The 12,612-nt window shown below is 39.9% G+C and overlaps 1 protein-coding gene across 2 annotated transcripts; it reads right to left on the bottom strand.

Moving 5' to 3' along the window:
- Nucleotides 1–2,963: 2,963 nt before the first annotated feature.
- Nucleotides 2,964–10,576, bottom strand: FAM171A1 (family with sequence similarity 171 member A1). 2 transcript variants are annotated; one of them, XM_019616387.2, is made up of 5 exons: nt 10,429–10,576; nt 10,230–10,346; nt 10,087–10,151; nt 7,691–7,805; nt 2,964–7,044 (listed from the first exon to the last, which is right to left on the bottom strand). In XM_019616387.2, the coding sequence occupies exons 4-5, from the start codon at nt 7,765–7,767 to the stop codon at nt 5,346–5,348; spliced, it is 1,776 nt and encodes a 591-aa protein (XP_019471932.1). In that variant the 5' UTR covers nt 7,768–7,805; nt 10,087–10,151; nt 10,230–10,346; nt 10,429–10,576; the 3' UTR covers nt 2,964–5,345. The 2 variants fall into 2 exon arrangements, with proteins under 2 accessions (XP_019471932.1, XP_010710909.1); XM_010712607.3 differs by lacking the exon at nt 10,087–10,151.
- Between the last annotated feature and the right edge of the window lie 2,036 nt (nt 10,577–12,612).

Below are 12,612 nucleotides of genomic sequence, written 5' to 3'. Positions count from 1 at the left end.
AGATTTTCCTGTTGAAGAGTTTGTGATGTGCTCTTGGTGCATACATGGTGCTGCCAGACCCATAGTCTCTGGCACAAAAGTAGGACAATGACGGGCTTGTACCCAGGAAGAGAAGCTCAGGAGGCAACACTTCTGGGAACGTGCTTGAGAAAACCATGTGCAGGCTGGGAAGAAGACAGTCCTGAAGCAATAACAGTATGGCTTTTACAGACTCCTTACAATTGCTCAATCACCAAAAGCCTTCAAAAACAGTGCTTAAAAAAAGAGCTCATTGGAATAATTTCTCCCAGCTTTGATGCTTGACGTCTCTTGCAGCAGGACCAGGCAAGTCTTTTAAAGTGGGATTTCTCATCCCACAGCAGTATTTTGAGCACCATCTCTCCTTTCTAATCTAAAACTGGCATAGCCATTCCTCAATTGGCTTAATTTAACAGTCTGCACTTCCCATTATTTGAACCCAACAATTACAAAAATAAGCTGTAAATATGTATCTCCTCTGTAGCTCCCTGTTGTCATCACACTTTCCTCTCCAGTGTCTGTAAGCTTCCAAGGCAGAAGAGCAATTTAATGGTCAGACTAACTGGCACTGCTTATTCCTAGAAGAAATGCACATCAACACAAAATACTTCAGTTAAGTGATAAGAGACCAGGTGCCACACTTTGCAAACAGATCGCCTGTGGGCACTAGAGGATTACTGCTAAAAAGAACAAGATGCTCCGTTTTCACTGTCAAACAGAAGACAGTACCAGGTGTCAGTTTATCAGCTGGAATTACACAAGTAAGGAAAAAATGCTCCTCTAGTCTTGGCTGCTGCCTACTCTCCTACCCAAAGGTTCAGTTCCAACAGGTGTGGACCAGGCAATGAGCATAGCAGACACCTGTAAGGGTGGTGCGGGACCCACCAGATCATCACTGGTTCTAACAGGGGAATTAGGAAAGAATAATAGTGATGCCCTTACTTTCCTCAGCTTCTGAAACAATTAGGAGTTACAATTGTTTTATTTGTAATCTTAATCCGCTTTGGCATTAATGAGCTGAGAGAAAACAAGCACATATACACTTTAACACTACAGCAGTGCTGACACATTTTCACTTGCATGTTCTAAACAGAGATGTTATTAGCAGAGAAGCACTGCAGGTACGGTGCGGGCAAGGGCTCTCAAGCAGACTGAATCTCTGCACTTGGACTGACAGGTCAAGCAACGACTGATGGTCCTGTGCCAGCTGCCTGCTGCTGTTATTGAAGTTATAACTGTGTTTATATTTAAGCCATAAACTGTGCTTTATACACAGTCATAAAAATACAGTGTGTATTTATCTCCTAAATTACTTCCAAAAATGCCTTTCAGCTCTGGCTCCAGTAGCTAAGCAGTTCACCACCAGGTGGCAGATAGGTAGTCTGACTGCAAGGATCTCAAATGCTTAAGAGACATAAACGACAGCACGGATTCATGAAACAATCTGGTATCCATGCATTTCAGAAAACCAAAGTGACAGCTTCTTGTTTTATGCTGCTGAGTGCCTATGGATGGATGCCACCATGCCACACAGCCCAGCTTATGCTCCACTGACAGTTCACAAGGTACAGTGTTGTCACAAGTCTTAATCCTCAGGTGAATTCTCATTGGTTAAGAAAAAAATGTCTTTTTTGGGTAACTGGAGACCTTCCTAGAGAAAGAATAAACACTAATTGAACACTTGCTCATTTACACCTGTAATGTTCTACAGGCTAAAACCTGCATGGGATGCGTTGTTTCTTACCACTCCAATCATTTTGGTTTGGAATATCAGTGTACAATTGGTCTTCCAAAGCACTCATGGGTAGAATGAAAGGCAGAAAATGAAACCACCATCCAGGTATTCCAGGAGTGCTCAATTCACTGAAGTTACGGTACTGCAGAAGAGCAAAGCACTGGGAGCAATTTCCACATGGGGGGGTGTTTCTCAGCACCACACTTCTGTACACTTGTAATAATGGGTTAGATTGCAAAATGCTTTGAGGCAGGAATCATTGCTTTTTCTCCATCTGTACGGAGTTTAGCATGTTTGTACGCTGGCATTCAAATAATAAAAGGTCTTTATGACATGAAGTCAAGGTGCCTTACAGTGTAATGAGCTTTGAGAAGCGTGCCAGCAGGAACCAAGTAGGTGCAGGGAAAACCATTAAGTCAGTGGGCTCTTAGTGTGTTAATTAAATCCCAACTGTTATAACTTTTCATAGGTCCTATGACATAAATGTCCTTTGGATAATACAATCTAAGATTTAGAAATTATTGCTGCTTCAAAAACCCTCAAGGCTGTCACAGTAATTGAAGACCTGTTCCTAATAGTTTTTGGAGTCCAATATGTTTACATTATTTTTGTAAGCTTTGTCATTACAATTCTTTGCATTTGCCCCTGTTAATACTTGCCATGAATATATATATGAAGACAACTTAACTGCTGTTTTAGATTAGCTTCTGCTTGGACCGAGATCACCTGGAACTGCTGATGCTGAGATATATCAAATTGTACTTTGTTCCGTATGTTTTAGAACCTATATTGATACTTTCTTCACTGGGCAACTGTGAAATGCAAACAAAAAATTCTTTGTGTATTTCCAAAGCATGTCTCAATATGTGTTTGAAAATCAAAGCAAGGAACTTGTCACTGACTTCAAGATTAGACAAAGTGTGTACAAAGGATGCACTGATCTCACCCCATAACCTGATAGGTGTCACTCTTCTGATTTAACACGTGGCTCAGATGTGTGGCCACATCGAGGCTCACATTTCCCATTTCTGTTCTGCAGAATCAAATTCAAACTGTTACACAGCCAGTGATAATACAGCAATAAAAAATGTTATTTTTAAGACTTACCAGGTATCCACATTGAGTTTGTTCGAACACATTTGCTGTAACAGGGCCACAAATGATCAAACCATCAAAATACATTTTTGAACATAAAACTGACACGATTAAGGAAAGAAACCACTGCAATTTAATAGCAACAATTTCACTTTACAACATAATAAAGATGGAAACTTTGCAAAGGAATCTGTAAAAAGAGAATGTAATTAAAAATTTCAGATTTAAGAGAACAGAAAGTTGAAAATTAAATAGCACAGTAACTGGAGTAGGTTGGAATTGTAACCAAATGTCCATTTGATACAGCATTCTGATTAGTAAGTGACACTGTATTACCAGCACTGACCGAAATCTGATAAATACCATCCCTTTGAAGCAGGCAGGATTTGGCTGTGACCTTGCACAGATGGACAGAAGTTACCCATAGCACAGAGCCAGTTCACATGTGGTCAGCAGCAAAGCTCCTGAACAGAGCAGGAAGACCTGGAACGCACATAACCACCAGAAAGTAACTTACTGCTACTACGGAGATTTCAATATTTAACGCACGCCACGAATACAAATATTTTAGATTTCCTCCAGACATATACCACTGTCAAACATGAACCAAAACAAAGCAGAGGCGATGTAGTTTTGTGGATGGAGAGGAGTGCTGGACTGGGACCTATGAAGTTTGGATTCAGCTCCTGGGTTGAGCCCAGACTCCTGGATTAATACATTCAGTAAGATGGAAATTACAACACTGGCTTTGACATCAACAGAAAAAAAAAGAAAAAAAAAAGAGTGAAGACTTATTATTAAAATTAAATAGGAACTATACAACACTTTCTCTAATCACCTTAGAGATTACATAATAATTAACTTTATTAAGTGTGGCTGCTGGTAATGTTGATAAAAATAATGGAATGAAACATGACTGAATGTAAATGAAGGACTCCACATGAATAGAAGTCACACATACTTTCTCTTCTTTGAACCCGATGCATGCCAAAGTCAGCATGCCCAGTGAATGCAGGTACCCACAGAGATCTCAGAATAAAAACCGGCCCCACGAGAAGCAGATCCTACACAGAAGTCTGGTGATACCGGGATTTCATTTCCAAAGTCTGCCCCGATACTTAAGCAATACTGAAGTATTTATGAGGACGGAGGGTCTTTTCTGAAAAGAGGTCTACGTTTCAGAATTGGCTGATGCTCATTAGAACTGCTTAAGGAAGTTTAAGTGTCAGCAAGTCACAAAAACATAAGAGAAACCAAAGCCTTTTGCTCATTAAATAATACAAAATAATGCAATGAACATAAACAGAGGAAAAAACCCACAAAGATTTTTTTTTGCAGTTTATTTTCAATTATAATTTTTGGATAACCAAGCAGCTCTGTATGGAGAAAGCACAGAAGAGTAATTCTGGCACTTTAGGATAGTACATTTTTTTTTTTCCAAAAAGTTTTCTAGACATTCAGTCCACTTGCTCGGCCTATAGTCCATTTAATGAGCATGATTAGCTCATACGATTCCAGAGGAAGCTAACAATATATACAGTCAATGAAACTATCTTCTTGGCTACTCTGGGCCCTTTAAAATGTCTTCTAAGTCTACCCTGGCTAAACAGAATCCACAATATACATGATAGCTACAGAATACACTGTACTGAAATGAGAAAAGCTCAGCACAAAAGGGACTCTTGGCATGCAGCTTAAAATAAAAGGTAGAAGTTCAGAAGTTTATAAAATCCCAAACGGGGTCAATTAAAAGGAGTTAGCAAAAGAAGGGACTGTTCATTGTTACTGTAAAAAAGGCACTTTGAGTAAATGGGACCAGAATTGGAGGAATCTTAGTCGACACAAAGTTCAGTTTGGTTTCATAAAAAGGCTTCAATGCTAAGGGATGCTACTCAAGTTTCCTGCAGTTTTACATTAAAATAAATTGCTGAGTAGTTTATAATAAAGGACATAAAATGTTTACAACCAACTTGTAAAATTAAGAAAAGCATAGTATAAGCAAAATATTACTAAAAGCAGCAATGCATAGCCTTTCATTGAGATAATGCACAATTTTGGACACCATGTGTCAAACTCTTGTTTTTAAGATACTTTCAGTAGCATTATCAACATAAAATTAGCCTACAAAACAAAAGCTTTACCAGCTCCTATTCTTAAGGAGATTGAGGTCATAAACCAACCAAAACGATTTGTCAGTATTTTCAACATCCTGGATGACCAATATCAAGTATATGAAATAACAATCACACTCTTTGTTCAGCTATCTCACCAGAGGCAGCTGCTAAATCAGAGGAATGATTTTAATTCTTTTTCTAACATTTACACAGTAATGCGTTTAAGTTCTTTCAAATGTTGCTCACCAGTTTATTTTTCTCTTTTCTCTCCACAACAACAACAAAAAAAGAAAAAAAAAAAGGGAAAAAAAAATACAAGCACTTCCACAGAAAGAATATTTGGCAATTTTATACTCCACTGAATGGTGGATTTTCACAATAGCTTACTTCAGGTTGAAAGTCATTAGTGGTCTTTCCTCTCGTTTCTGCCAAGGACTTTTCTTATCTTCACCTTGGTCATCTTCCTCATCCTCTTCATCCTCCTCCTCATCTTGACCTGATGTTCCATGCTCAGGACTAGTTAATGGCTCTGGTTTGGTATCCACAGTTCTCGTTTCCTCCTGCAGGCTGGGCAGCTGCACACCACTTCTCTTACTCGTGCCTTCCAGTAGGCATCGCAGAGCATTGTCCTCAGGGCTACAGACGGCCGTTCCGCACTCGCTGCCACTTTGGTCCATATCATCCAAATACACAAGTTGCGTGTAAGCTGTGCTATCCGAAACCTTCCGCTCTCTCTGCTGGTGCTCTTGCACTGGTGGGTGACTCTGTGGCGCAGACAGATGATCTCCTCTTCCCTTTCGTGCAGATTTTGGTTCGTTCATGTCAACGCCAGAGTCCAAACTGGCATCGTTACTCCCATTCCTCCCAGCTCTTTGGAGATCGATGTACGAATGTCTAACATGAGCATTCGAGCGTCCATCTAGAGAAACGAACCATGCTCGAGGATGAGGCAATGGCTTTCCCCCTCCTAATTCCATCAACGCCTTTTCTGTAAGAAGCTGCACTTCGCTGTTCATTTGAGCCAGGGACGCGTCATTAAGTGAGGCGGGGATGGAAATAGATTCAGACATGGAAGCGTTTTGTTGACTCCACTCAGCTGCACCTGCATCTTGCAAATGTTGTTGAGATATTGCTTGTGATGTCAACTGTTGGGGCTGCAACTGTTGCGGGGGGTGTGGAAAAAGCCGTGCATGAGGATTGGGAAGCTCAGCCTGAAGTCTTTCTAGATCAATGGGCTGGTCAGCTGGGACAACCAGCGGCTGGCTAACGAAAGAGTGCTCTGGTAATTTCATGTAATGACCAGGGATCACCAGTGCAGGCAAAACTTTTCTGTAAACACTGTCATTAACTTGGTCAACAGAATTGCAGCAGATTAACTGACCTGGTCGAGGGAAAGATGTAGGTCTTTCAAGGTGATCGACCGAACGAGACATCATACATTCAGTAGGTCTGCAGTCCAGCAGCTCTTTTTCAGGAGCTGAAGGTGTGGGGTATATTTGTTCCTGAATATTGTATTTACTTCCAGTAGCAATATGGTTCATAGACACTTGAATTTCTCTCTCTTGCTTTTCAAATAAAGGCTGAGATAGCATAGCATTGTAACTTCTCCTATATTCATCTTTGACAGGGGACTCATAGCCTTCAGCTGTTTCTGTAGATTTTCTTGTCTTTAAAGGAAAACTATCTGCTGATTTGTGGTAGTCTTTTCTCAGAGACCCGCTGGGAGTCAGGTCATCCAAGGAAATTCTGCTCTTGTCTTTCTCCTTTTCAGACAGCAGTTCCTCTCGGGAGCTGAACTCCTGGGAAGTACTGAAGGAGTGTTTGAGCATAGGTGTATGCATATCTGCTTCTCCACTAGGTGATACCATCTCCATGTGGACAGCACTGATTAATTCCTTTGCACCTGAGTTTTCAGTGTGTCCATTGCTAGCAACAGAGAGCCCGCCAGGAAATTCTGACTCACGGCGTGAAAATATTAAATTTATATGGGACATAGAGGTTGCTTGATCCTTCTTAGAAGTGTCCAGTGCTGTGGGAAGTTGCAGTTTCTTATGATGCTGACGAGGTCTTAAACATTTTCTTCTATAAAAGCCAGTAACAAAAGAGTTACAGTTAGGACTATTGTATGCAGAAACAAGTACAGCAGGTGTGTGTTAAGGGGAGGCTTTAGGCAGTGATTAGCGATGGGGGGAATTGAGCTTTTATTACTTAACCTACCAATTAAAACCTTATCTTAGCAGCAAGGATAAAATTACAGAGCAACTTATGTCAGTTGCAAGCATCTCAAGCACCAATTACAAATTGGAGCAAATGCCTGCAGGAGGCATATACAAAATCAGTCATTAACGTAGACTTGCTGATAAGAGTTTAACATTCTTTTTAATACAGGACTGATTTTAAAAGATCAGTTGACAAGTGCAGAACAGGTATAATTACAGAGATCTTGGACCAATACCTGTTTTCTGATAGGAAGTTTTAGAAAACACAGGTATAGATGTGCACATTCAGCTTTCAGATTCCTTTAGCTACCATGCTACCAGAGACAGGGACTGTATGTACAGCAAGTAGCCAGTAACACATGAAATCTGATTTCAATATTTCTTTCCTTTTCAGAAATGCTTTCTTTCTTTTTTTTATTCTAAGTACAAAAGTTTAAGCTTTTAATTTAATGAGTACAAAAAGAGCTTAATTTCCAACATGACCTCAGTAACCAGGACGTGAATCTTACCTGCAATAATACAAAAGGAGACACAGCAAGACCAGAAGTATGAGAGCCATCCCTCCTAAAATTGCCAAAAGAAACATTGTGTGATAGCTGGTAATGTCGTGCGTTATAACGGGACCTGGAAGGCCAGAAAAGAGAATTTAGATGTGCAACAGCCTGCAAACAAAAAGTGAAACATTATAAACAGAGAGGAACATCTTTCCTGGTTATCAGGATGTTAAGCGAGCAACACCACCGCTCATAGCCCTGGTGCCTATTGAGCAGACCACCTCTGAAGAAGGGAGCAAGTTGTGGAGAAAGCGTGTGCTGGTTTTCATGACTGCAAGTCCAAATAGATCATTCTGTCGAAAAGCAGTTAGTTTAAATGAGAGCATGCATCAGTGAATGCTGCCTTCCAGGTCCTGATGCTGACACAGTGCACTAAAGCTCTCTTGCTGGAGAGAAGTCGTCACAGCATCTTCCAGCACTGTAATGCACGTAGCAGCACTGTAGCTAACAACTTCTCTTCAACAACATTTGTGTTGCTTTGCACTAATGAGTATGTACATGGCAGTACACGATTCACTGGAAGATGTGTTTGTGCTCTTTAGTCTAGATCAAGCCAGCCAAGTGGATCTTCAATAGCTTCAAAAAGCAAGCCACTTGCAAACCAGTGTTGTAACTCCAGGTTTCAATAATGCTTAGCAAATGTTCTAGCATACAAAGAAATGCACACGCGTGGACAGCATCTCTTCACAATTATGCATGTGTAACTCTGCTGGTTTGTAAAATCCTCCTCATGATTTTGAAATAAAGGCCCAAATTTCCATCTGTGGGTAAGGAGGTACAGCACGAGCTGACAGAGTAACATGCATGTACTGTGAAAGACAGCAAAACTGAAAAACATTAAGGTTCTAGATCATGAGGTTTCTAAAACCTCATTTGTGGATCTTGAGTGGTCTGTAGAGCCACTGCTAGGAACACAAAGCTCATTTTTGTCCATTTTTTCAGATAAGAAATCCAAACAGATTCAACAAGGAGATGAAATAAGTGAAAATACATTAGCCTAATTAAAAGAGCATCGACTAGATTACAGTCGGGAAATCTAAATATTTGTACATGCTATCCCACTACTACCCTTACATAATTGATTGATAGTGTGGCTTCAGGAGATTAAGTAAAAGGGAGAAGAGAAAAACCATTTGAATTTTTCATGAAAAGGTTGCTTTCATTGGAACAAACTGTTAGGAACTCTGATCTAACCGTCAGAAGAAAATGTAGAATACAAGCAAAAATTCTGCCATACAAGATAAACTGCAAGGACAAATGTAGGCCTTCTCCTGTCATGAGTTACAGGCTGCCTTCTAACTAAAGAATTAGGGGGCAAATTTCATGACCAGTAACTTCCTTACAGGCTGTGGCATTTGCTCAGAGCAGCTACCTTTTCTTTATGTACAGTTATTTTGTAAAATTCCAGTAAATTCAATGTGATAGTGCAGTGCAGATCAGGATAAGCTATCTAAACTCTGATCTACAGTATATCAGCTGAATATTCCATCAGTTTCATTTAATATAATCTTAAATAACACAGTCAGTAAGAGTCACAAATCCTCTACATAGCATGAATCAACTACACGGAATATACAAGCAGACTTTAAAAACAGAGTTTGTTTTGTTGGTTACATATAGTTTATTTAGTTTTGCACAGCCAAGACAAGAACGTTTTCATTTCTACTGTTTGGCTTTCATCCAGAAAACCTAACGCAGAAAATCTCTAAGAAGAGTATTTTGTTGGATTGATTTATACAGAACTTATCTCTGACTTGTCATGGCTGAAGGCAAGAAACTTAAGGCTGCCACGGACAGGAAGAGGGAAGAGCAAACTGCAACATTAATCATCTCCATGGGCACAGAAGTACATGTAAAACATAGTTCAAAAGTTCTAATGTTATGCAAAGAGGCCTGCAGATGGCAACCAGTAAGCCCATCTACCAGTGTCACTCTGCTAATACACTTTTATTCACGGTGTAAATTAACTAGTCACCAAGATGATGCAAAACCTAAGTCATGGCAACATCGGCATCTCCACTATATTAAAAAAAAAAAAAATTACAATCAATGCATCAGTAAACTCCTGACCCAGGATGATGTTGCTTTTGGGTGAACCCATTAATTTGGGAATTTCTGTACAGAAACTTCATAACAATTATTTTTCTGTCTGCTGGATGCACCAATGCACTGATGTGGCACCTTCCCTCGTTTTCTAGCAATGGCTCTATCAGGCAGTGGTGACAAACACATCAAAGCAGGAACACTTTAAAAAGCTTTCCATTGAAATGATTCAGAGATCAGCATACTCAAAACAATGCTGGAGCACAATGTTTGCCCCCCACATTCCCCAAAAGATTTTAGCCCTTTACTTTCAGATTTCTGTTTTCTAATAATCCATTATTGATCAAGCTGTGGCATCTCAGATGAGGTCATTCTGAAAAATATAAATGTTACATATAAATAAATAATTACTCAACGTTGGACATACCAGTGAAATTCAATTCCATCTTACCTGGGATAGTAGGTGACATGGCTGCAACCCAGTAGCCCAGCTGAGGGGCAATGTAAGTCCAAGTCAACTGATTTCCTTCCTGTTGCACAAGTCCCAAACTACTCTTCAGCCATGTTCCTGTAAATACAAAGGTTGTAGAAAGGCATTGCACATGTATCCATACCTTCCTCTGCAAACAAGTGGAAAAGCAAATAGTAACCTATGGATGTGCTTTAGGAATTGCACGCATTGCTGTCCAGTTGGAGATCACAGCTTTCTGTCACTGGCACTTGAAGACTCCCTGTGGCCTTTTCAGAAGGTCTGTACACAAAAAAGCACTTGAAATTAAATAAAATCCAAAGTTTCCAAAAGGAGTTATGGAATAGTATTATTATTAATATTATTATTCTTTGAAGAATTATATTCCTGGAGCTGATTATATGTAAACAGCACATTTAAAAACTATGCCAAGAGACAGCACAACTCTTAGACCATGCATGAGTTCTGCACACCACCTTTCTATCTTGTGCACTGGCAAGAGATGGAAAGACAAAAGAAAATTCCTCCCCAAAATGCCAGTTTTCTTGTATTGAAAACAGATTTATGCATGGCACTTGCAGTGTATGTAGAACTAGTTTCATCACTTTGATTCAGAGACGTTAGTCATTCCAAGTGTGTATACACTGGAGAATTCTGTTTGCTTGGTAACGATGATGAGTTTTCTAAAATATGTTTCTCAAAGGAAATACAATAGATTTTTTAGATGATTAATAAGCAGACAGCTTTAAAACAGTGTGTTCAAGTTAACAAAACTCTTAAATGATCCAGACTGAAGACCTGTACTAGTTAAGATAAATTATGTTCCAATAATTGAGCTACAAAAAACTTTATGACAAAGTCAGCCGTTAATCTTTTTTTTGATTAAGACTTCTGATTCTGGGGCAACAAGAGAAAGAATCACTTTGGGCACTGGCACAGGCTGCCCAGGGCAGTGGGCACTGCCCCAAGCGCCAGAGTTGAAGGAGTGTTTGGACAGTGCTCTCAGTCATTAGAATGGAGTTTTGGGTGGTTCTGTGTGGAGCCAGGGGTTGGACTCAATCCTTGTGGGTCCTTTCTGACTTTGGACACTCTATGATATTAAGCATCCATTATGGCTGTGCACTGCTGAGAGTTAAAGAATCAGACTGCAGATAACAGACAAGCTACCCACATGGGTATGTGTGACAAGTTACCCCAGCTGCAAGAAAACAGGACTGCGTGTAGGAAAGATCTGAGGCATTTCCCAAAGCTGCAGTCCTGGCCTGGCATCACCAGTGAGCACTGCACTCATGCTATTAATGCAAGTGAGATAAGGAGGTTCTTTGTATGCTGGTGGCCACTACCACTACAGCTAATCTGCATGCAGGAAACCAATGCCTCAGCACTTCTCAGCTCTGTACTGCTGTCTGAAAGGAAGATGGTGCCTTTACCTTACTCAGCTTCAAATGCTCGCTGTAAAGACGAGCTGCATCTTGTACTCACAATCACCTTTCTTTTAAATAGACTCCTGTCTGGAGCTCCTGAGTTTTTTTAATCAAGTGTCACTCAGGGCTGAGCACAAGCATTAGGTGTGTGTCATCTCTACATCTAGCAGTGAATGCAAACACATGGAGGAATTATATATTTTTTTAATACCACTGAGATTTTGATTTTTTCCTCCATGTTTCTTGGATTACCGTCTGTGCAAATCCTCTATATGTGAGAATGACTTTTCTGATTATTTCTTCTTCACTATTGATTTGTCCTATATAAGTATACCTTTAAAGACAGCCATATTTGGCTAATAATAAATCCATCTGAATATGGTGAAAGGCTGTTAGAAAAATATGCATTTAAGAGGATTTCTAGATCTATTTGACTATCACTGCTGCATATTGATTCTGTATTTGAAACCAAGCTGAATCTGTGGCCAGCAGGACAAAGAAATTACTGACCATCTTCTGTTTTTCAAATATCATTTTTCAGTCTGTACACAGTAGTAATGACTTGTTACTTCATCCAGAAAGTCATGCAAGACATGTCATGCTGATTCACAGAGAAACCAAAATCTGTATGCAGTTTTGCTTATATGGCATCCATAAACATTGTATGAGAACACCCTGACACAGCTGTTATTACACCAAAAACAGAACTAAACTATCCACAGTTGTTTGTGGGGTTTTATGGAAAAACTAGGAACATGAGATTCACGTTCTTCCCCTGCATGGCCACTTTCCCTGCAGATCTTCTACCAATGCAGTTTTACAGAATGTGTCATACCAACAGCCCTGAACCACAGCTGAAAAATAGCCCATAGGGTCATTTTCTGTCTCGTGCTTAAATGCCATTTGGGAAGAAAATGCCTCTAAACTTCAACTTTGCTTAC

Source organism: Meleagris gallopavo, chromosome 6 (genome assembly GCF_000146605.3).
Source record: "Meleagris gallopavo isolate NT-WF06-2002-E0010 breed Aviagen turkey brand Nicholas breeding stock chromosome 6, Turkey_5.1, whole genome shotgun sequence".
In the NCBI taxonomy this organism is placed as follows: Eukaryota; Metazoa; Chordata; class Aves; order Galliformes; family Phasianidae; genus Meleagris; species Meleagris gallopavo.
The sequence above is the reverse complement of the archived record's forward strand: the minus strand, read 5'-3'. Positions and strand labels throughout refer to the sequence as shown.

Coding starts and splice junctions, on each gene's coding strand:
- FAM171A1 (XM_010712607.3), bottom strand. Junction 7,045..7,690: donor CTCCTTTTGTATTATTGCAG/GTAAGATTCACG, acceptor TGGCTTTTATAG/AAGAAAATGTTTAAGACCTC.